Source organism: Haliotis rufescens, unplaced genomic scaffold, assembly GCF_023055435.1.
Source record: "Haliotis rufescens isolate VD_foot unplaced genomic scaffold, xgHalRufe1.0.p SCAF_11, whole genome shotgun sequence".
Classification (NCBI taxonomy): Eukaryota; Metazoa; Mollusca; class Gastropoda; order Lepetellida; family Haliotidae; genus Haliotis; species Haliotis rufescens.
The window spans coordinates 5,994,499-6,017,098 of record NW_025963791.1 but is presented as its reverse complement, the minus strand read 5'-3'; the positions used below and the strand labels follow the sequence as shown (position 1 = coordinate 6,017,098).

Genomic DNA, 22,600 nt, shown 5'->3' with positions numbered 1-22,600 from the left:
TATTCAGCAGTATTTCTTCGTCTAGGCTGACGTTACCAAACAGGACGGTTCGTAGGTCATATCCATTAACATAATAATAATTACTCATATTTATCACTGCACATATGTTATAGTCTTATTTCATCAAATAACGGGAATATTGAGACAACCAAACCATGTTAATTCGAAAACCTCGTCTATCGGACAATTAATGATAATTATAAACGGGACATTATTTAGTGTCAGTGGTTTGTTAATCCGGAATTTCGTTAATCTGGACAATGTCACGGTATTCAGTAAATGCAAATTAAACTGATTTTTCTGTACAGCACATTGTATAGCATAAAAATATACGATACATTTTAATGTTATCATAAATATTTGAGAATTGCTTAGACATGTTTATATATTCAGTTTGTAGCATGTCATATAATTAAGACGACTTTTATGCGTATTTCATTTTGAAATAAATATGAAATATTACATTTATCCAATATCAGTTCCATAAACACATTTCAGTTTTCAAGTATAGTTCCATTTCATTTAAAACACGAACCTTGGTTAAGGTTTGGTTATTTGTTAAAATGTACAAGAGAGTTAGAATATACATTTTATGAACTACCAATCTCTTTGACCGACCAATAGAATGACCAATCAGAAGGCAGCTTTTTCGTGCGTTACGGCACTAATTTCATATTGGCGACTACGCTTTGAAACATATTTTGACAAATTCTTGATTACAAATTTGAAACCTGAACAAAAGAACATTCTAGAATGGCTGATAGATGGTCTAGATTGTATGGATTCAGTCGTTAAACCCGTAACTATCGTTCGGAATACCCCGTGTTAAAGTTTTCAAGGATGCATGATTAGAAATCACATTCCGACTGTCACTTTCATAATCTGGTAATCGACGCTCTGATTGGTCGGATGATAGGTCGTTCTGACGTGACCCCCAATGGGATGTCATCAGATCTTTGTTTAGCGATAGCGAGAACTAAGGTCTGAATTTAATGAGATTGATGAACTACGTACTTACACAAATCGCGGTGCCTACTTTCAGGCAGGGTCAGGACGAAGGACTCAAATGAAATCATGCTAAAACAGTAACTAGGACTTCACATGATAATCTCGCATGAAATGTACACCCGGTTTCAATCACAGTTAGTAGTCTTGGAAACATTATTTGGCTTCGATTGCATGAAAATAAATTGTACATTCCCCCCTTACGTTGAACGGAGGAAAATAACCGAAACATACACCACTACCAATAAACCATTCATACAGAATGGCTTCTTACTAATGACTTATACGATTGGTCCGATCATGTAACATTCTCAGGGGTTGTTGGTGTGGGGGGAGAGGATTGTTTGAGACCATTTAATTTTAAGCCAGGGCTTTATTTCTCTGAAAGATCGAGGGAGCAAAACCGGTTTCATATTCACAACACCCAGGATGTAACGGGAACAACTCTTTCAGCATACATTTGTAATTGAAAACACGGTGCTTGGATGCACGGGCGAGGGATGGGCGGTTCGTGATGGATATAGGACGCCAAGGCTGTTTTAGACACACAAAAATGTATTTCTGTTGGTCAAGCACATGGTTAACACTCCTGGCTAGAGGCTGCCATTTTGGTACATATGGAAATTGGAAAATGGTAAAGGAAACGAAATCAAATATAACAAAAGTGGAATTAAACAACGAAACGAAATAATAGACATTTGGGCTCAAAAGGCTTTCTGACCGTAATGAATATGTAAAAAGTTTGTTTTTTTATATAATTAATTATTTTTGAAAACTTGAAAATACATTTTTCTCATATTTCGGGAAAAACTGATCTTTGGTCAACCACAGCCTTGCACAATCCCCAATATAAACAACAACAACCAAAAACGGTTGGCCTCATCATACACCAACCACCAATATACCATCAATAAAGAATGGCTTCATACAAAGGACTTATACTCAACCCAACGAACTGTACACCATTAGCATAGAATGGCTTCATACAGATGAGGTTCTTAGCCACCTAAACCCTGGCGGGTTGTTTTTATTTCTTGCCTCAGCCATCGACACAAAACATCGTGAAACAATTAGTTGATGACTCTGGGCAGGTATTGTTTTCAGGCAAAGGTTGTGCTATACCTGAATCGGAGTGCTTTGAGCCGCGATCGAAGTGAAGCCGACTATGTCACTGAAGTAGATTGATACACACTCGTACTGCTCAGGGATGACTGGTTTGTTCTGCTTGAGACTATCCGCTACAGACCTGGAACACAATGAAGAATCGATTGCGTACTAAGACGGAAACAAGTCGCAGCCCTCTTTTCAGCTGTTACAAGGGGATTAGGATAAGTCCTCCTGGGATTCCCTTTGATTGCCGATGTTCTTATGTTTAACCAATTAGTGTCGGAACCTTGCTTTGCATGTGTTAATCCCGATCAAACAAGGTTTTAATAAAGGGTCATAGGTCACTGTCCCTTCTTGCCTCGCATCATAACAGTGTTAATCGAATGGTCAAAGTGGTTGCTGAAGCTGGGTATTGGTAGTTGGATTGGGGCTCTCACAGGAAGACATAAACCAATCTGTGAGCTGTCGGAAAGAGTGAGTCAACAGTCACTGTGTCATCTGGTACGGTAGGGTAGCCTCATGGTCAAGGCGTTCGTTCGTCACGGCGACCGCCAGGGTTCGAGTCCCCGATTTCCATGGCAACAACGGTGAAAATCCCTATTACCTCACCAGGATCACCACTCACCCACTCACTCATCCACTCACATACCTTGGCAACATCCTCAATAACAGGTTCTCTGTCAACTTCTTCTCCATCGACAGCTCCACCGTCCTCTCCGCCACCTGCTTCTCCAGCGTCGTTGCATACTTTTCCATCAACGCCAACATATTGTCAAATATGTTGTTCTTTCTGTGGAGATATACATGGCAGTTATACCAGTGGTCAAACACAGTACTCTAATCACCCAATCAGCTGCTACGGAGACTAAACGTTACCGCTTGCACGAATACATGTAATTTCGAACGAAATCACAACAACTACGACTACTACTACGACAACAAGTACAACAACCAGGACTACTGCTGATACTAGTACAACAGGTACATCTACTAAGATTTCAATGATGACAGCTGTTACTAGTACAACTTCTACTACGAAAACCACGACGACTGCTGCTACTAGTACGACAACTACTACGACTACCACGACAACTGCTAGTACTACTACGACTACGGCTACGACTACAACAACTAGAAGTACAACTATGAGTACCATGACTACTACGACTTTTATTACTACCGCTCCGACTACGACTTCTACTACTACGACTACCACTACCGCTCCGACTACGAATACTACTCCTACTACAACGCGACTACTACTTCTACGACTACCACTACTACTACAAATGCGACTGCAAGTACTACAACATATTACACCTGTAATAAAAACAACTACTACTACAACTTGTACGACCGTGTGCACGTTTCCTGCTTACATAAAATGTCTGTTATTTCTAACCAACATTTTGAACATGAATATTATTGTCACATGTCTGTCTACAATTGCCGACCGCCTCCGTGGTCTTGTGGTAGAGCGTCCGCCAGGAGAGCGGAAGTTCCGGGGTTCGATCTCCGGCCGCGTCATACCAAAATACGTTAAAAGATGGTACTTGTTGTTAGCCTGTCTGGCGCTCGGCATTAAGGGGCTAAAACAAGGACTGGTCGGCTCAGAGTCAGTATACTGTGTCTGAGTGGGGTATTCATGTTAAAACTGCGGCATGGTATCTCAGTGTGCTAGCACTATAAATCGGCATCAGTCCGGACTAGTACAAGCAGCCACACAAACACACACACGTACATGCACGTCGCTATATAAGTGCAATAATCTTAGACGCGACGTTAAACCCCATTTCACCTCACCTCACCTACAATTGCCAGTTTGCACAATAGTCATATAACTACTTGTTTGTTTGACGTTTTCCAGATGTACATAAACATATTTGGTAGTAGTGTCAAACTATCTGTTATCAACACTTCATCTTGGTTGATTTATGGAAATATGTATTTATGTCGACAATATTTCTCCAATAACAGGCGGTATGAGATCATCTGCCAATATGTCTGTTTGTTTGTTGTTTAACGCCGCACTCTGCACGATTCCAGCTATATGACGGCAGTCTGTAAATAATCGAGTCTGGACCAGACAATCCAGTGATTGACATCATTCGTATCGATCCACGCAACTGGGATACGATGACATGCATCAACAAAGTTAGCGAACTTGACCATCCGATCCTGTTATTCGCCTCTTACGACAAGCATAGTCCTTGACTGCAAGCATGGGTTTCTGAAGAAACTACTACACCTACTACTACTACTACTACTACTACTACTACAACTACGACTACTACAACAACTACGACTACTACAACAATTACACATAAAACTACCACTACTAATACTAATACTACAATAACTACTATTACTACTACTACTACTACTACTTCTACCACAACTACTACTACCCCTTCTGTTAATATTTAATTTTACTACTACTACTACTACTACTACTACTACTACTACTACTACTACTAATATAAATAATAATAATAATTTTACTTCTACATCTGCTACCATACGAATACATCTATTACTACTTCTACTACTACTTCTACTACAACTAATACTACTGCTACCACTACTATTATTATTTAATTTTACTACTACTACTACTACTTCTACTACTACTACTAATAATAATAAGAATAAGAAGAAGAATTTTACTACTGCTGCTACTATTACTAGTTCTACTACCATTACTACGTATACATCTACTACTACTTCAACTACAACTACTCCTTCTACTACTACAACGACGACGATGTATGGACAACTCACAGGCCGTGGTGCATGACCCGAAGTTTTTGTTTGATCATCTTAAAGTCCGGTCGGACATCCGGGTACTCGGCCCAGCAGTCCCGCATACACTCAATGATGTAGGGCTGGCACTTGAGGGTGTCTGTGGGGGGACGGAATGGCTTGTTGGGGGTGCGCTGCCGCACACGTTGTACGACCTCTGTCGATAGAAACACAATATGAGCACCGCGGGACGTGACACCCAACTCTCTGTAGCATGCCCCCATGAATACCTTTCCACAAACGGGGACAATTGGCCTTCGCAGTAAAATTGATTCCGATTCTTCAAAACGAAAAACTCTATAATTCAGCTTCAGCTGTTTACTACGAAAGCCTAATGGTGCCACTTTGGTAGTATTTTTTTTCAAATCGAAAACTATTTAAAACATCTTTTGTTAATTTTCTCGAAATTTCGATTTTTTTCTCGGTACTTCGATTATATTTTTGTAATTTCAATTATTTTCTCGGTACTTCCATTATTTTCTCGTAATTTCGATTTTTCACTCGTTATTTCAAGTTTATCTCAAAACTTCGAATTTTCGATATTTTTCTCGTTATTTCAATTATTTTCTTGTAATTTCGAGTTTTTTAAATAATGATAAACTAATCGAAATTACGAAAAAATAACTTCGAGGTTTGTAAATAAACTTTGAAAAAAACGAGAGAGAAATTCGAAATTATATAATTACGAGAAAATAATAGAAGTAAGGAGAAAAAGAACCTCGTAAAAAAGCAATGAGAAAGGACTCGAAAGTTCGAGAAAATAATTGAAATAACGAGAAATTACGATTAAGGAAAAATCAAATAATGCTGCCAAAGTGTCACCATTAGGCTTTCGTAGCTTACAACGTTTTTTCATGAAATCAGAATAATCTCCAGCACTTACTTAGCAAGAAGCATGAAGGATGACTGTCTTAAGGGAGGGGGATGTACTTTAAGAGACACAGTGCTTAAAGGGGTGCTGTGCCGAAAGTGGGTGTGCTCAATGACGCAGACGCAAGGGTAATTAGTGTTATGAAATAGTCATATGGGTAATTTGTGTAGAAATATATTAGTTCAATGAATACAAGAGAAATGAAATTGCAACCACATGCCTACCCATCAGCAGTTGTGTTTTATGCGATATTTTTAACGCTTTGAATTTTCTAAATTAAATTAGATGATAAAAAATTAAACCATGTAGAAATATAATATGGTTGGTGACTAAGCACCAGTATATTTACACTTTTGGATATAACACTTTAGACATTTTCATTTGAAAATCAAACATACGATAAAATCAACAGTTTTTAGTTTCATTTGCTCCTCAGTTGAAATCCGAGTTGACAGTATTAATTAGTGTCATACGGGCTTACTTCCACATATTCAGTTAACGTTTAAAAGAGCAAACTAACACTCTTGAAAGGATTGGTATAATATATTTTGTTCCAGAACTGTTGTTTAACCATAGCCAAGAAAATTGAAAATGTCTTGTCTAAGGTGTTTGTTTGTTGTTTAACGCCACACTCAGCAAAACTCCATCTATATGACGGCAGTCTATAAATAATCGAGTCTGGGTCAGACAATCCAGTGATTGACATCATGAGCATCCATCTACGCAGTTGGGATACAATGACATGCATCAACCAAGTCAACTGGCCTGACCACCTGATCCTCGCCTCTGAGGTAAAGTATAGTCGCCGTTTACGACAAGACAAGCTAACCCGGATCTTCACGGGGTCTTGTCTTGTTGGTGACATTGTCAATGAATGCGGTTAAACGCCTTTTGAAGCAGAATTATAGCAAAGGCTCAAAGTATGGGTTTCACATAATAAACCCATGAGCATCCGAACCCAGGTCGTCGGCGGGACGCGGGACGTCATCATCTGACGTTTACTCCAAGTTACCATTCGTCACCACTCGCCCCTGTCCGTACCCTACATAAAGACGTCCCATGTCCACGAATGTTAAGTGCGAAAAAACGACGAACCAATCAGATGCGCGCATGACTTCAAGAACTTCGGTCAAAAAATCCCTCAGGAATAAATGTTGATTTTATGCATTTAAAAAAATACCCAAGATACAGTTAAGTCATGATGTCTTTTCAATTGCATCTGGAATATATATGATATATGAGGGAAATATACGTGAATCATTACGCGGCGAGTTGAGAATTCTATGTCCGTTTGCGCTTAGGCAGAACCCAGTCGCAAACATGGCACGGGGCACGGGTCGCTATTGGCTTGTCCCGGAGTAGTTACCTTTTGCTGTCAAGTCAGTGTCCCCCCAGGGGCCCTTCCGACTATGGATGTCATACAGGATGAGGGCGAAGGCGTATACATCCCCCTTCTGGGTACCCCGGGGCTCGTGAACGCCGTCCTGCAGCAACTCAGGGGCCTTCCACTTTAACCCTGGAATAACAACAACTTTCATCAGTTTTGTACCTGTTTTATATATTTAAATCTAACAAATGACGGTGCATATTCACCGATCCCTTCACCAAAAATATTTCTGACATTTACAGTGAATAATCAGTATTTGATGAGTGCTGCCTTTGCAGCAGCAGCTACTTTCGCCAATGGTTCCACCATGGCTGGGTTACAATGACAATGTCGCACCAGTAGCAAGATCATTTGTAATCTTAAAATTTCAAGTACAATTGGAAGTTTTTAAGAAGTAATTTCAATTATCTGAAAACAAAAAATACTGTTTATTGATATGGTCTAATATAGATGTAAATATAGGACTGTTATCTGTAATCTCGATACAGTTCTGGATCCAGTGACAGTGACGCCAGCAACTGTCACCATCCTTATATCCATCTGTTAACACAGATTTGTACGTATCATTTGTGCTTCGTAACTGATTATATGTATATACAGTGAATATATAACTTGATTTGTTTCAGATATGTATAGTTTTTTTATATCGGTTTTTAAAAAGACTGACGACGGGAATATGTTTTCCATTATAATACTGGCAGTAGAAATAAACCGCTGGATTCTGATTCCAAGAGGTAGAATAGTTGATGAGTTCTTATGGTAGAGGTCTTCATTAAGAAGACTACGCGGGCAGCTGTATGCTGGATGAGACTGATTAGTTTTACTGGAATGATGGCTGTATGTGCAGTTGTCTAAGAGATGGTCCATCAGATTCAGTGTACAACGGTCAGTGTCAGCAGATGTGCAGGATGCAAGACAGGGCAGGACCTTGAACCAGCAGAATAATGTGACTTTCACAGCCCACCTTTGATGACGGACCATTGTTTAGAAGGGATAAGTGATCTTTGAAGTGAAGGAGGGATGATTGCTCTCCTTCCTGTTTTAACAACTTTTAATATACCCTGTGCGTACAGACCTTTGCCTTTAGAATTTTGTATGAGGAAGTAAAGTCAATATGTACACCTACATCTAATACAGGAAATACTTCTACTTCTACCACCACCATCGCTACTACTACTACTACTACTACTACTACTACTACTACTACTACTACAACTACTAATACTACCACCATCATCACTACTACTACTACTTCTACCACTACAACAACAACTACTACTACTACCATTGCTACGTATACACCTACTATTACTACTACAACTACTATTACTACAACTACAACTACTACTACTACTACTACTATTGCTACGTATACACCTACTATTACTACTACAACTACTATTACTACTACTACAACTACTATTACTACTACTACAACTACTACTACTACTACTACTATTGCTACGTAGACACCTACTATTACTACTACAACTACTACTATTACTACTACTACAACTACTACTACTACCATTGCTACGTATACACCTACTATTACTACGACAACTACTACTATTACTACTACTACAGCTACTACTACCATTGCTACGTACACACCTACTATTACTACGACAACTACTACTATTACTACTACTACAACTACTACTACCATTGCTACGTATACACCTACTATTACTACGACAACAACTACCACAACCACTACTTCTACTACTATTACTACTGAAGCAACAGTTACTGCTTTTATCTCCAACTCCTACTACATCACAGCTGGCGCTACGGTAACCACATCTCCTACGTCATGTTCACATACTGCAAGCTGTAAACACGCCCTCTACTGCAGTTACTAAGCTTACAGATAGTGTTTCCACGTCTCTCACCACTACTACCACCACCACCACCACCACTACCACCACCACCACGACTACTACTACCCCAACAGCTGCTACAGCTGCGTTGATAACTCACAAGTGATATCAAGCTACAACGCCAACCCCTGCCATGACCGCCAGGATGACTTACTGGTGTAATACTTGTTCTCGTGTTTGCTGGACTGGCTGGAACTGAACAGAGAGTACAGCCCGAAGTCCGTGATCTGCAGCACCCACCGGCTGTCAACGAGGCAGTTGCTGGACTTGAGGTTGCCGTGGGAGACGATGCGGCTGTCGTGTATAAACGTCATACCCTGCGGGGAAGAAAAATAATTCTGCTCATATATGGCGTCGAAATTCCCTAAGGTATAAACACTTTTAAAAAGTGATTATTCTCAACGGGTCATTTATTATTAGCCGAGTGAAGTACTGTTTTAGTGCGAGTGATACGTTTTGGTTTTGCCTGGTTAAAATTCCGTTTTAATTTTAGCTCTGTGATTGTCAAGATTGTCCGTATTTTAACTTTAGCGTAACTCACTTCCTTCCTTAAGGGACCGACCATTTGATATTAGGCAGTGGCTAGGATTGTTTTTGAAAAAAAAATGTTCTCATGTTACACCAAAATACAATACATTGTCCGCTGGACATGCGGGTCAGCCAAGACAAAATGTGCGTGAAAAATATAATATTCGGCACCTCCTTTCAAAAGCAAAAGCAAACGATACATAGAAAGATTATTAAAAGGTCGGTTCCTAGGCTATGACGTCACGGTTGCTAGTGATTTTTCTGTCAGCTGGTGAAGCGGTTATGTTGACATCAGTGATCCCCCCCCCCCCCCAAACCACCTGGTTATGTTTAATAGGATAAAACTATACACCGCACTGTTAAGTCAATCATTAAACATCGATAACCGAAGATAATCACCCCGATGAGGTATGCGAGTAGAGAGGACGCAAACATGTCGTCGTGTGGAGGGTCCCTAATCCCCCCAAACCACCTGGTGATGTTTAATAGGATAAAACTATACACCACAGCTGTTAAATCAACCATGAAACATCGATAACCGAAGATAATCACCCTGATGAGGTCTGCGAGTAGAGAGGACACAAACATGTCGTCGAGTGGAGGGTCCTTGTTCCTTATGATATCCTGAAATACAAAACTTCGAGTTAGGATATAAATTGAATAAATCTTGCATCCTGGAACACCCAACGACAGCTTGTGGGTCAAATTAGCTTCTGAGTACATACCTACACGACACGCTGAAACAAGATCGACGAGGGCACGTTCCAAGAATTTCCCTGCAGTTAATAACCGCTCGAGTGACAGTGCAATACAATTACTAGCGACTCGTTTGGTTAATTATAGCGTGGATTAGGCGGGGTACCATTTGGGAGGAATGTTGGCTGCCACAGGGGGGCGTGATGATGAAAGATGCAGACCATAATCACAACCTACATCCGATGAGGAGCATCCTCTCCCAAACACAGGTGTATGGTCTCCATCTTACACCATCCATAATGAAGCCCATGTGTAATCTTACTAAGGAATAATGGAATCGGATTCTAAACTGCCAGGCAAAAGAAAATTTCAATTAAAAATTGGATTTGACCAAAAACATACAAAGGTTATTAAAACGTTGCTTCGCTGAAAAAACTCTCCGAAACACTGCGAAGTTAAGGTAAAAAACTCAATTATGATACCCGTATAAAATACATCACCATCGAAAAAACATTTCTTGGTTGTTTTAATTTTGGTCACCATCAGACATGGGTGTGTACTTTCTTTGGAATGAAGCAAACATTTAAAGAAAAAAACAAAGAGGTTCAGGGTATTGTTCTTAGCTTAATCGTATTGACTCTCAACATGAGAAATATAAATGATTGCGATTTTGGACAAAAAAATCACGATTCAGTTTAGAGTATGAAAACCGATGAAGAAATCTTGAGAGAAGAGTCCAGTTTCATTATAGCTCGTTCTGAATAATGGCACGGGTTACCAAATATTCTCAAATAAGAGAATAACGGGATCGGGTCGTCAGGCTCGCTGACATGGATGATGCATGTCATCGTATCACATTCGCGATGATCGATGTTGATTGGATTGTCTGGTCCAGACTGGATTATTTACAGACCGCCGTCATATAGCTGGAATAAAGCTGAGTGCGGCGTTAAACAACAAACTCAAAAAAGTACAGAAACATTATTTTCTTCAACTTCCCGGTATTCATCATACAACTTTTACATCACTAACATTTGATAGAGGGGTATTTTTTAATAATTTGTCACCATCTATATTGCCTTTTACGCCCAATGGAACTGTTTCGGCGGATAATCGAGACTGGTTATTCTCTGGCATTGACGTTTTATATTTCCCGTTAATACTGGAAAAAATAATTCTGCTGGATGCTTTAATTGTGAAGTATAAAATGTTGTGAGAAATAATGTAAATCATGAAGCATTGACTGAAAAAGATAGTGTGCCTCTTACAAAAAAACCCATAGAATATTAAATGGTCTCAATACAGAAAAGATAACAAGAGAAACTCGAATCATATTTTTACCATAACAAGTAATTAGTTTGTATTCGCGACCCGAGAAAATAAATAAAAAAAGAAATCCAACTCAAATCTAGAATGATTTGGCAAGTCTATATTGTCGCAGATCTAAGCATTGTTCTGGGCTCCATTTGTATATTTTGTATTTTGTAGAGACTGTATATACTTTCAAATAAGATAACTTTTTTCTGGGACTGGAATGTTAGTCCAACCACTAACCTGTCCTTTTATAGCAGGAGCAACCCTGTACTCATACCAGTTAGACGATGCAATGAACACAATTGCTGTTTTTCAGACTACCGAACACAATTTACAATATTTATTACAGGTAATGGGGTAATCTGGAACAGGCTTAACACGATTGGCAACATTCTTGGGTAATACGAATCTGCTTAGTATCGCAGTGGTTGTATCAATTACAGCGTTATCACGAGAAGATAATCAGCAAATGGGAAAGGGATGCTAAAGAACTCGTTGTTACAAGGATCATTACTTGATTCAGTTATCAACTCTCATACTGCTAATTATGGCCTAGAAAGCGGCTATTTGGGGTAGATTCATCGGTGAACTGATCCCTCCTTACAATAAGATGACATGTCCTCCGACACACTGAGCCGTGACACTGGGGGCGGGTCGGGAAAAGTATGGTAAGCTTAACGCGACACCATTAACCTAATAACGACATGTTTCGAGAACATCTTTAACCAATTTGAATTTTTTGCGTCATCGCTATACCAAGCCTGTGATGATATTACAGACGAATACTTCCTTGGTATGCCCTGTTTCGTTGGACTGTTGTTACTTTGTACATGTTTTTTTGTTTAACGCCGCACTCAGCAAACATTCCAACTATATGACGGCGGTCTGTAAATGATCCAGTCTGGACCAGAGAATCCAGTCATTGTCATCATGAGCATCGATCGACGCAATTGGAATACGATGACGTGCATCAACCAAATCAGCGAGCCTCACCACCCGATACCGTTAGCAGCCTTTTACAACAAGCATAGTCGCCGACAAGCATGGGTTGCTGAAGACCTATTCTATCTCGGATCTTCACGGGTGACTTTGTACATGTTATAAGCGTATTAAGAGGGAGAACGATTGATCACCAGTTCAGTCGAATGCTTTGGTTTTAAATGTTCATTTCTTAAATCAGAGTAAAAAGGTATTTTAGGGGGTTATTTTTTTTTAAAAAGGGGGAAGGGAAGAACACCATCCGGCCTGGATCTGTCCCAAGTGTAACTGACAAAAGTATACACAGACATCTGTCGAGGCCGTCACAAATTCCCATTCAGTTCCACTTAGTCCTGTTATCCTCATGAACATGGACATAGCAGCTCCAAGTCGATTCAATTAGTCAGTATGTTGCCTTACGCAATGAAAACATAGTAAGTCTATGATGTTGTGTGTTAATCACATTAAATGTCTTTGTACCGATGGGCAAGTTGATGCACCCTCCTCCCAAATGTGCATTATGGCGTGTTACAAATCAGATATCAACATTTCCAGCCTGTTCAAACGAAAACATCAAACATCAACGCCAGGAATAATCAGTCTCGATTATCTGCCTAAACAGATTCCAATTGGCGTGAAGGGTAAAATAGTGGTAAAAATTATATGAACGGGTCACTGAAAATCAGAGATGACACTGTTCTCGAAAAGACGCGATTGCTTTCCTGTAACGAAAACTAAATGTCTCCTTATCATATCCAAGAAACAACATAACTTTCCGTATTAAAGATTCCTTTCTGTATGCATAACAAAAAAGACAAGGCCAATCCCAAGACTGCAGATGATTAAACATTGGGGAGTCTCAACTCGAGTGGAGATTATTGAGGTACGATGAAACATTGGGGAATTTCAACTCACGTGTAGATTACTGAGGTATGATTAAACATTGGGGAGTCTCAACTCACGTGTAGATTAGTGAGGTACGATGAAACATTAGGGAGTCTCAACTCATGTGTAAATTACTGAGGTACGATGAAAAATGGGAGAGTCTCAACTCACGTGTAAATTCCTGAGGTACGATGAAACATTAGGGACTCTCAACTCACGTGTAAATTACTAAGGTACGATGAAAAATTGGGGAGTCTCAACTCACGTGTAAATTACTGAGGTATGATGAAACAATAGGGGGTCTCAACTCACGTGTAAATTACTAAGGTACGATGAAAAATTGGGGAGTCTCAACTCACGTGTAAATTACTGAGGTACGATAAAAGAATAGGGGGTCTCAACTCACGTGTAAATTACTAAGGTACGATGAAAAATTGGGGAGTCTCAACTCACGTGTAAATTACTGAGGTACGATGAAAAATTGGGGAGTCTCAACTCACGTGTAAATTACTGAGGTACGATGAACATTTAGGGAGTCTCAACTCACGTGCAGACTGTGGCGGGGACAGAAATGGGACAAGATGTGGATTTGGGGAGTCTCGATACACACGCCGACAAATCGGCAGATGTTCTCTTGGTTCAGCTCCTTCCTCAGCAACAACTGCTTCTTCATCGCCCTCGTCACCTCCAGAGACTTCTTCGTCATCTGCTTGATGACCACTTGCGTCCCCCGGTACATCCCCACCGACAGCTCGTGCTCTGCCCGGGGGGGTGGCTCACACAGGTCCTCCATCTCAGAGTCTTTAGACGTCAGGAGACTGATCAAGCGGTGGTAGTGCTTGCTCTAGAACAAAGAATAGAAAACCTCTTTGTAATGTGTGTCTTTGCCGCAAGGCTAGTATGTTAGTAGGTTTAGGTGAGTGAGTTTTGGTTAACGCGGCTTTTAACAGCATTTGAGTCATATCACCGTGTGTCAGCTTGGTGTGGGAGGAAATCCCGAAATGATGCAGGTCTTGGTAGTTTTACCTTTTTGGTTAAACCACGAGGATATATAAAGAGTTGCATCTAACATACCTAGAAACATAATCAGGGTGAACCTGGGATTCGAACTCACCGAAGGGACGCAACTTGCACAGTAAATTGCACTGCCTTAAACAGCTGGGCCAATCAATCCCGAATGAGTTCAATGTCAATATTCATTAATAACATAATAAACACATTAAATGGACATATTTATATAGTTTTACGCCGCGTTAAGCAATATTCCAGACATAATTAGAAAACCATAAATTGGCTTTACACATTTTAACCAGTCGAACCCACGTGATCGACGTGACAAGCGAACGCTCCAACAACTAGGCTTCCTTACCACCTTTCAAATTAGTGAGTGAGTAAGTGTGTTAAGTTTTAAATCACATCGGCAATATTTCAGCCATATCGTGACTATCAAAGGTTAAAGTAGACGCAGGCCCCACCATGACCGACGGAGGCTATGAGTTAGCGAGTAAACGATAAATACGATGCAGATTCCACAAAAAGGTCTGTTTCGTACTTTTCACATTCTTGGAACAGAGGGTAACAGGGGGTATGTGAACAGTAGTGTTCTGTTAAACCCTTGCTCTTATTAGAATATAACGATCAGTGTAGCAGGTGTCGAATATGGAGCCCCACATGGACTACATGTACAGGTGTCAAATACTTGGACCTCTATCAAATATGTGAGGAAATTTAGCCCAAGTATAAACATCCTCTCGAATCAGGTGTAGTTGCCATGAACGACATGCTTTTAAGCACATATGCATGCACGGAAGGCACATGCACGAAATACGTTTTTTCAAATGTTTGCATATTGCTATCTTCTTTATCCAGCGTCTTATGCCTGTAATATTATATCTCCATCATTTTGATAATTCCCCTGACCCTTTCTGCACCACGGCTTTGTTTGATTCGGAAGTGACGTCACCGACATCACAGCTCCGCACATAAATTATTTCGCTCATCTGACTAATTTGATTGGATGCTCAGCGTTGCGTCATTCGAATCGGACGAAAAACGAAGACATGGAGCGAATAATGAGTAAGTGGGTTGGGTTTAATGCCGCTTTGAACAGTGTTCCATTTATATCTCTGCGTGTCTCAGGAAAGCCAAAACAAATACAGGTCAAGACGTTTACCACTTTGGTGAAATCAACGTCAACGGGTATGGTGCTGAGAAACCTAAAAACGTAATAGGGCCCACGATTATAGGTTTCTGGTGTGCCAAAGAGACGCAACTCTGCAAAGCGAATTGTGGCGCCTTCGACGACTGGGCCACCCGTGCCCCCATGGTAGCGAAAGGGTCCAGAGAATGTATCAGAATAGAATAGGGACATAATAAGGGAGGATGTCATTTGGCAACAAGTCTGAAAAAGACGTTTAGGAAAAACGCCATATTTGCAGGCCACGTTTCGCTTTCGCAGAGTAATAGGGGTTTGGCATCCATTCAGAGCGTATTCAGCTACATATAATTTTTGTGCCAAAATTCTAGCTGCATGAGCAACAAAGTAGCCCTGTTATTAACATCTGGTTGTCATGTTTATATTTTTCTTATCATCCCATACTCTGAAGTTAGCAAACGTAACAACTGGTTCTGATTTTCAAAAGTGTAATGGTGGAAACACTCAACGACGCTATTTTTTGTTTTATGTGAACCCTTTTTTTCAGTTAAGCAATTTGCTTGCCTTTGTATGAGTTTGTGATGGGTGCCACCGGTGGGGTGGAACACGCTCACCTTTTCGCGAACACCTGGTATCATCACTTTTTTCTATTGATTCCTAAACACATGCTTATGATATAGTCAGAATCTGACAAACACATTTGTTTCTGGCACAGATATCTTGTGGCTAATATGAAGAAGTTTTTGATGATTTTATTTAGTATATCAATATCGTCGGTTAGGAAATGGGACTGGTATGTTAATTTTTAATTTTTAGTTTTTTTTAAAAGTTTTCAAACAGTTATATCAAGATGTAGTCTGCTTATCGCCAGTCACGGCATTCTGAAAAGTATGCTTTCAGTACGATATTGTCCCATAACTGAAAGAAGAAAATGTCAGGTACCGTTAGAGACGATTTACTGTTATCGTCCTGGTGACTACGGTCTATTATCGACACCCCATTGTCTCGACCTAGGCGCCTTTGTTTCGATAAATGTGTGTTAAAGCGTATTTATGTGTTTTGCGTCTTACCTTATCATGAGGAAGAAACAAGAGGTCTGTCTGATGAACTTCATTAGTTGTAAAAATATCAAACTTTTCTCTATCAAAGTATATTTGCCTTATAGCTTGTTTCTTTAACCAATCCTTGGCAACATCTTTAGATACCTTAGCCACTGCAGCTAGTTTTTGTATTGCCCGATACCTTTCCAATATCCTCGCGGGCTATAGTAAATTTTATCCATCATTAATTAATATTGATCTTTCTTTAACACAATCATGACGTTCATTGGATCGCATCGCATAATTTGCATAAAACATTACCTCTGCAGTAGCATTGTTGGGGTATGAATCTGGTCTTGGTGGCAGTGAGCCAGAACCTCCATTCCCTATACCACTTCTCTACATACAGTTTAATTACATGTTGCTTTCCTGAAGTTGTGTTAATTGAGTTGCACATCTGGCTGTTCATCAAGTCGGAGCGCGGACTGGGCTATTCCAGAAAGTTAATAACATGGCGTGTTTATAATTGCTTACCTGGGTCCCGTTTCACATAGCGACCCCAAGGCCAGGGCCATCGTATCTCTCCTTCTTTAATATATGACATGGGTCGTCGTAGCGCTGAAGTCGCTCTACGGAACGGGACTGTTCTTCAGCTAAAGTATCGTACTCTTGTCGAATTTGATCTGGGATGGGGGGTGGGGGGTGGATGTGTGTATGTGTGTGTGTGTGTGTGTGTGTGTGTGGGGGGGGGGGTTATCTTGTCCCTCAGGCTAGCCAGAAACTTATAATGGTTCGCCCTGATTGCGTTTCTAGGTTTGTCAGCACCATACGCGTGGTCGTGGGTTTCACCAAAGTGGTAGACGTGATTTCGTGCTTGTATATAATGACACTAGGTAATGCTTGATAGTGTTTCCATTGCAGAATGTCAAAAGTACGGAAGGTTGTTCGTGACATCAATGCACTGGTTTTTTGTGTGGTTTCTTATGAGAGACTGTCTTTTGAGTCGTCGCATTGTACAGAATTGCGTCCCTTTGTCATGTCAGCATCCGATGATTGTGGGTCCGAATTTTGGTTCTTCGTTTGTCTGTACGTCTGTATTTTGTCTGATGCTAAATTGGTATATTATTATGTACCATTTACAGAACCAGACGTCGATATGGGTATGTCAATGGTTATGTGGTATGATATCTCCGCGGTATGAAATCTCTCCCTGTGGTCAGCTGTATGAAATCTCTCCCTGTGGTCCGCGGTATGAAATCTCTCTGTGGTGGTCAACAGAATGAAATCTCAACGTGGTGGTCCGCAGTATGAAATCTCTCCATGTGGTCCGCGGTATGAAATCTCTCTGTGGTGGTCAGCAGAATGAAATCTCAACGTGGTGGTCCGCAGTATGAAATCTCTCCCTGTGGTCAGCGGTATGAAATCTCAACTTGGTGGTCCGCGGCATGAAATCTCCCTGTGATCCGCGGCATGAAATCTCTCCCTGCGGTCCACGGTATGAAAACTCTCCATGTGTTCCGTGGTATGAAATCTCTCCCTGTGGTCCGCGTTATGAAATCTTCCCTCAAGGTGGTCCCCGATATGAAATCTTTCTGTGGTGTTATCTGGTATGAAATATCACTGTGGCGTTCCCTGGTATAAAAATCTTTCCATGGTGTTCCCTGGTAAGAAATATCACCATGGTGGTCCCCAGTATTAAATCTTTCTATGGTGGTCCCCGGTGTGAAATATCTTCGTGGTGGTCCCTTATATGAAATCTTTCAGGGGAGTTCCCCGGTATTAAATCTCTACCTGTTGGTCCCCGATATGAAATCTCTCCATGGTGGTCCCCTATATGAAATCTTTCAGTGGAGTTCCTCGGTATGAAATGTCTACCTGTTGGTCCCCGATATGAAATCTCTCAATGGTGGTCGCCGGTGTGAAATATCTTCGGGGTGGTCCCCTATATGAAATCTTTCAGTTGAGTTCCCCGGTATTATATCTCTCCCTGTGGTCCCTGATATGAAATCTCTCCATGGTGGTCGCCGGTATTATATCTCTCCCTGTGGTAGGCGGAATTAAACATTTTCCCTGTGGTCCGTGATATGAAATCTTTCAGTGGTGGTCCCCAGTATTAAATCTCTCCTTGGTGGTCCCCGGTATTAAATCTCTCCGCGGTGGTCCCCAATGTGAAATATCTCCGTGGTGGTCCCCGGTATTAAATCTATTCATGGTGGTCCCCAATGTGAAATATCTCCGTGGTGGTCCCCGGTATTAAATCTCTCCTGGGTGGTCCATAGTATGAAATCTCACCCTGGTGGTTCCCGGTATGGTCTTGTTCAAGCAACACAACACTAATATTCAAGTGTGCAACAGTCCATTCATTGATTAAAACAAGGTTGTCACGGTCGCGGAAGACAACGGGATAGCTTATACAGATAGCGTTACTCACCGGTTTTCTGTTGGTAACAATGCTTGGTTCAGAAATGAACTGGATTTCTGTCCGGTCAATCTTCCACAGGAGTCGGTCTAGCTTCTGCTCGTACAGATAATGTCTGAAACAAAAATCACCTGACTCGTATCACGGCATACAAAATAGCTACCAACATGTTTTGGTCTTAAAATATTTAAAATTTGAATTTGAACCACGTTTAAGGAAGCGTTCTAAGCTGCAGCTGTTGTAAGTATAGTAGTGAGCAGTGGTTCTAGGTCCCGTTTTACAGTCATCTTATCCATACTACCTTTACTGTGTTAATTAAATACTGTCGTCGTGAGTACAACACACACCTTTTACCATAAAATACAGCAGTGTTGAGGTGGTTGTGTGTTGTACAAAACACCGGACTCACATGTCCTAACATGTTATATGACCCGTGAAGATCCCAGTTGGAATAGGTCTTCAGCAACCCATGCTTGTCGGCGACTATACTTGTTGTAGTGAGTGAGTGAGTGAGTATGGTTTTACGCCGCTTTTAGCAATATTCCAGCAATATCACGGCGGGGGACACCAGAAATGGGCTTCACGCATTGTACCCATGTCGGGATTCGAACCCGGGTCTTCGGCGTGACGAACGAACGCTTTAACCACTAGGCTACCCGACCGCCCCTATGATTGTTGTAAGATGCGACTAACGGGATCGGGTGGTCAGGCTCGCTGACTTGGTTGATGCATGTCGTATTCCAATTGGGTGGATCGATGCTCATGATGTCAATCACTGGATTGTCTGGTCCAGACTCGATTATTTACAGACCGCCGTCATATAGCTGGAATATTGCTGTGTGCGGCGTTAAACAACAAATATACAAACAAACAAATTTATAGTACGCCACTTAGGCCAGTTTTTTACACAGTGACCATAATATTTGGTAATCCATTTTATTCATTTGATTGAACATTTCGTTCGATATCGCGTAAATTAATGTCGGCGATAGAAGCCATATTTCCTCTAGTTGTGAAAGGTTCATGGCCTCGTTTCACATAGCGTTGTCTGAGTTACAACTGTCGTAAATGAAGCAAAATTAAATCGTCCAAGTACATGCGTGTAGGGCAGTCGTACAGGCCTAGGCTCTAAAAGTAGGTTCTATTACACATAACACTTGGTTTTCTTCTCTCTATCCATAGATCTGTGTTTAAAACATTCCTTTCGAGATAGTCCACCTTGCGCGTACATGTTGGGTGACGTTCTACTCAGCGTTATAACAATGCTAATTGTTCTATGCCTGGTTTCACCATACGGCCTTATTTACGAATGTTGTAAGCATAGGATTACGGGTCATACCAAAATACGTTACAAGAGAGTACTTGTTAGTTGATACTCTGTCTGGCGCTCGGCATTAAGAGGGAGGGTCGGCTCGGAGTCCGAGTGTCCGAGTGTCTGGGCAGTGACATGGTATCTCAGTGGGCGGGCAGTATGAAACGGCATCCGTCCTGACCCATTCATACGGTGGCCCATAAGGGACATGGAGTATGTTTTTCAATATTTTGATATTTCAGTTACTGTTATCGTAACCTTTTGCAAATTAACACGATTTGTCATACAAATATGTGATAAATCATGTATAAAGAAGTTATCGAATCGCTGAAAAGTGAAGCGACAATGTCAAAAAGTAAACTGTAAATGTCAAAAATAAAAACGAAAAGGTCAAAAACTAAAATGAAAATGTCAAAAACAAAAGCTAAAATGAAAATAGATAAAAATATTTCCACCGCGGTGATAGAATTCCCACCGCAGTGATAATATTTCCACCGCGGTGAAACCTATTTACACCGCGGGGGGAATATTATCACCGCGGTGGAAATAGTTTTCTGTATTGTCATTTTAGTTTTTGACATTTTCGCTTTTGTTTTTGACATTTTCGTTTTTGTTTTTGACATTTTCATTTTATTTTTGACATTTTCGCTTCACATTTCAGCGATTCAATAGCTACTTGAAAGTACATTTTCCATGTTTTCGGTTGTTTTATACATGATTTATCACATATTTGTATGACAAATTGTGTTAATTTGTAAAAGGTTACGATAAAAGTAAGCGAAATATCAAATATTGAAAAACAAACTCCATGTCCCTAATGGGCCACCGTACATTTACACATATCGCTCACACATGCACGTGCATGCGCGTCGCTTTGAATAAGTGCCGCTTTATAAGTGCAATAATTTTGAACGCGACGTTAAAACTCATTTCATCTCTGTCCTCACACTCAAATGAATTGGTGAAACTCTTCCTGTGCCATCATAACAATGCTGAAAAGCGATCCACGCGCTATGTAGAGTCTTAGTCCAGGTTTTATGATGGGATACAAGAGCATCAGCGTTATAATGTCCGCGTTAAGCCTGTGGCACGTGGTTTATAATTCAAGAAGACATTTGACCGTCGTAATTACATACGTCAGCAATAACCAGTCATAGCCTACATCTGGACAACAGCAACCAAAACATGCATCCAATTTTCAGACCCTTCATCTTCCCAGGTTATAAAACTGACAACGTCTATCCTTAAACTACGCATTACACAGGCCTATTCCACGGCCCAACTCTGTCATGGGGTCAGATGGTGACGGACCTGTCGCTGGATCCAGACTAGGTGACATGCAGTGTATTTCCAGAGAGCTGTTATCAGGTAATGTACTTCGACACAATCCGGTTACTGCCGAGCCGACGATGTGGGCGAAACGCCGTCTACACAATCACTCCACGGATTTACATATAAATGGACGTTTGAGAAACTGCTGGCTACCATACAGCCGTAAAAATTCTCATATCGGATATTAAAAAGCAGCTTTTTTATCCTGTCACCACATCGTCTAAATGAGTACGTTGATATGTGTCATTTTCAAGATTTTTTAAACATTTATTTTCTTCTTGATTTGGCCATCTTACTGGAGCAAACTAATGTGCCATGGTGCCATATTCCAGCTATATTGAAATAACCATGGTCACTCAATTCTTTGGCCCCGTTGAAGTGAAGTGAGTGAATGAATGGAGTTTTAAGACGTATTCAGCAATATTCCAGCTATATTGAAATCACCATGGTCACTCAATTCTTTGGCCCCGTTGAAGTGAAGTGAGTGAATGAATGGAGTTTTAAGACGTATTCAGCAATATTCCAGCTATATTGAAATCACCGCTGTCACTCAATTCTTTTGCCCCGTTGAAGTGAAGTGAGTGAATGAATGGAGTTTTAAGACGTATTCAGCAATATTCCAGCTATATTGAAATCACCGCTGTCACTCAATTCTTTGGCACCGTTGATGTGAAGTGAGTGAGTGAATGGAGTTTTAAGACGTATTCAGCAATATTCCAGCTATATTGAAATCACCATGGTCACTCAATTCTTTGGCCCCGTTGAAGTGAAGTGAGTGAATGAATGGAGTTTTAAGACGTATTCAGCAATATTCCAGCTATATTGAAATCACCATGGTCACGCAACACTTTGGCCCCGTTGAAGTGAAGTGAGTGTGAACTGTTTT

The 22,600-nt window shown here is 40.7% G+C and overlaps 1 protein-coding gene across 3 annotated transcripts in view; it reads right to left on the bottom strand.

Moving 5' to 3' along the window:
* LOC124134291 (guanylate cyclase 32E-like) overlaps positions 1-22,600 on the bottom strand; it is a 152,847-nt gene that overhangs the window by 7,939 nt on the left and 122,308 nt on the right. For all 3 annotated transcript variants that reach the window (XM_048392142.1, XM_048392141.1, XM_046499029.2), the window contains 8 exons: positions 19,083-19,185; positions 14,004-14,300; positions 10,136-10,207; positions 9,210-9,372; positions 7,152-7,301; positions 4,894-5,071; positions 2,762-2,902; positions 2,128-2,251 (listed from right to left, as the gene is read on the bottom strand). In XM_048392142.1, the coding sequence (XP_048248099.1) occupies positions 2,128-2,251; positions 2,762-2,902; positions 4,894-5,071; positions 7,152-7,301; positions 9,210-9,372; positions 10,136-10,207; positions 14,004-14,300; positions 19,083-19,185 (1,228 nt within the window). The remainder of the gene's footprint in view (positions 1-2,127; positions 2,252-2,761; positions 2,903-4,893; positions 5,072-7,151; positions 7,302-9,209; positions 9,373-10,135; positions 10,208-14,003; positions 14,301-19,082; positions 19,186-22,600) is intronic.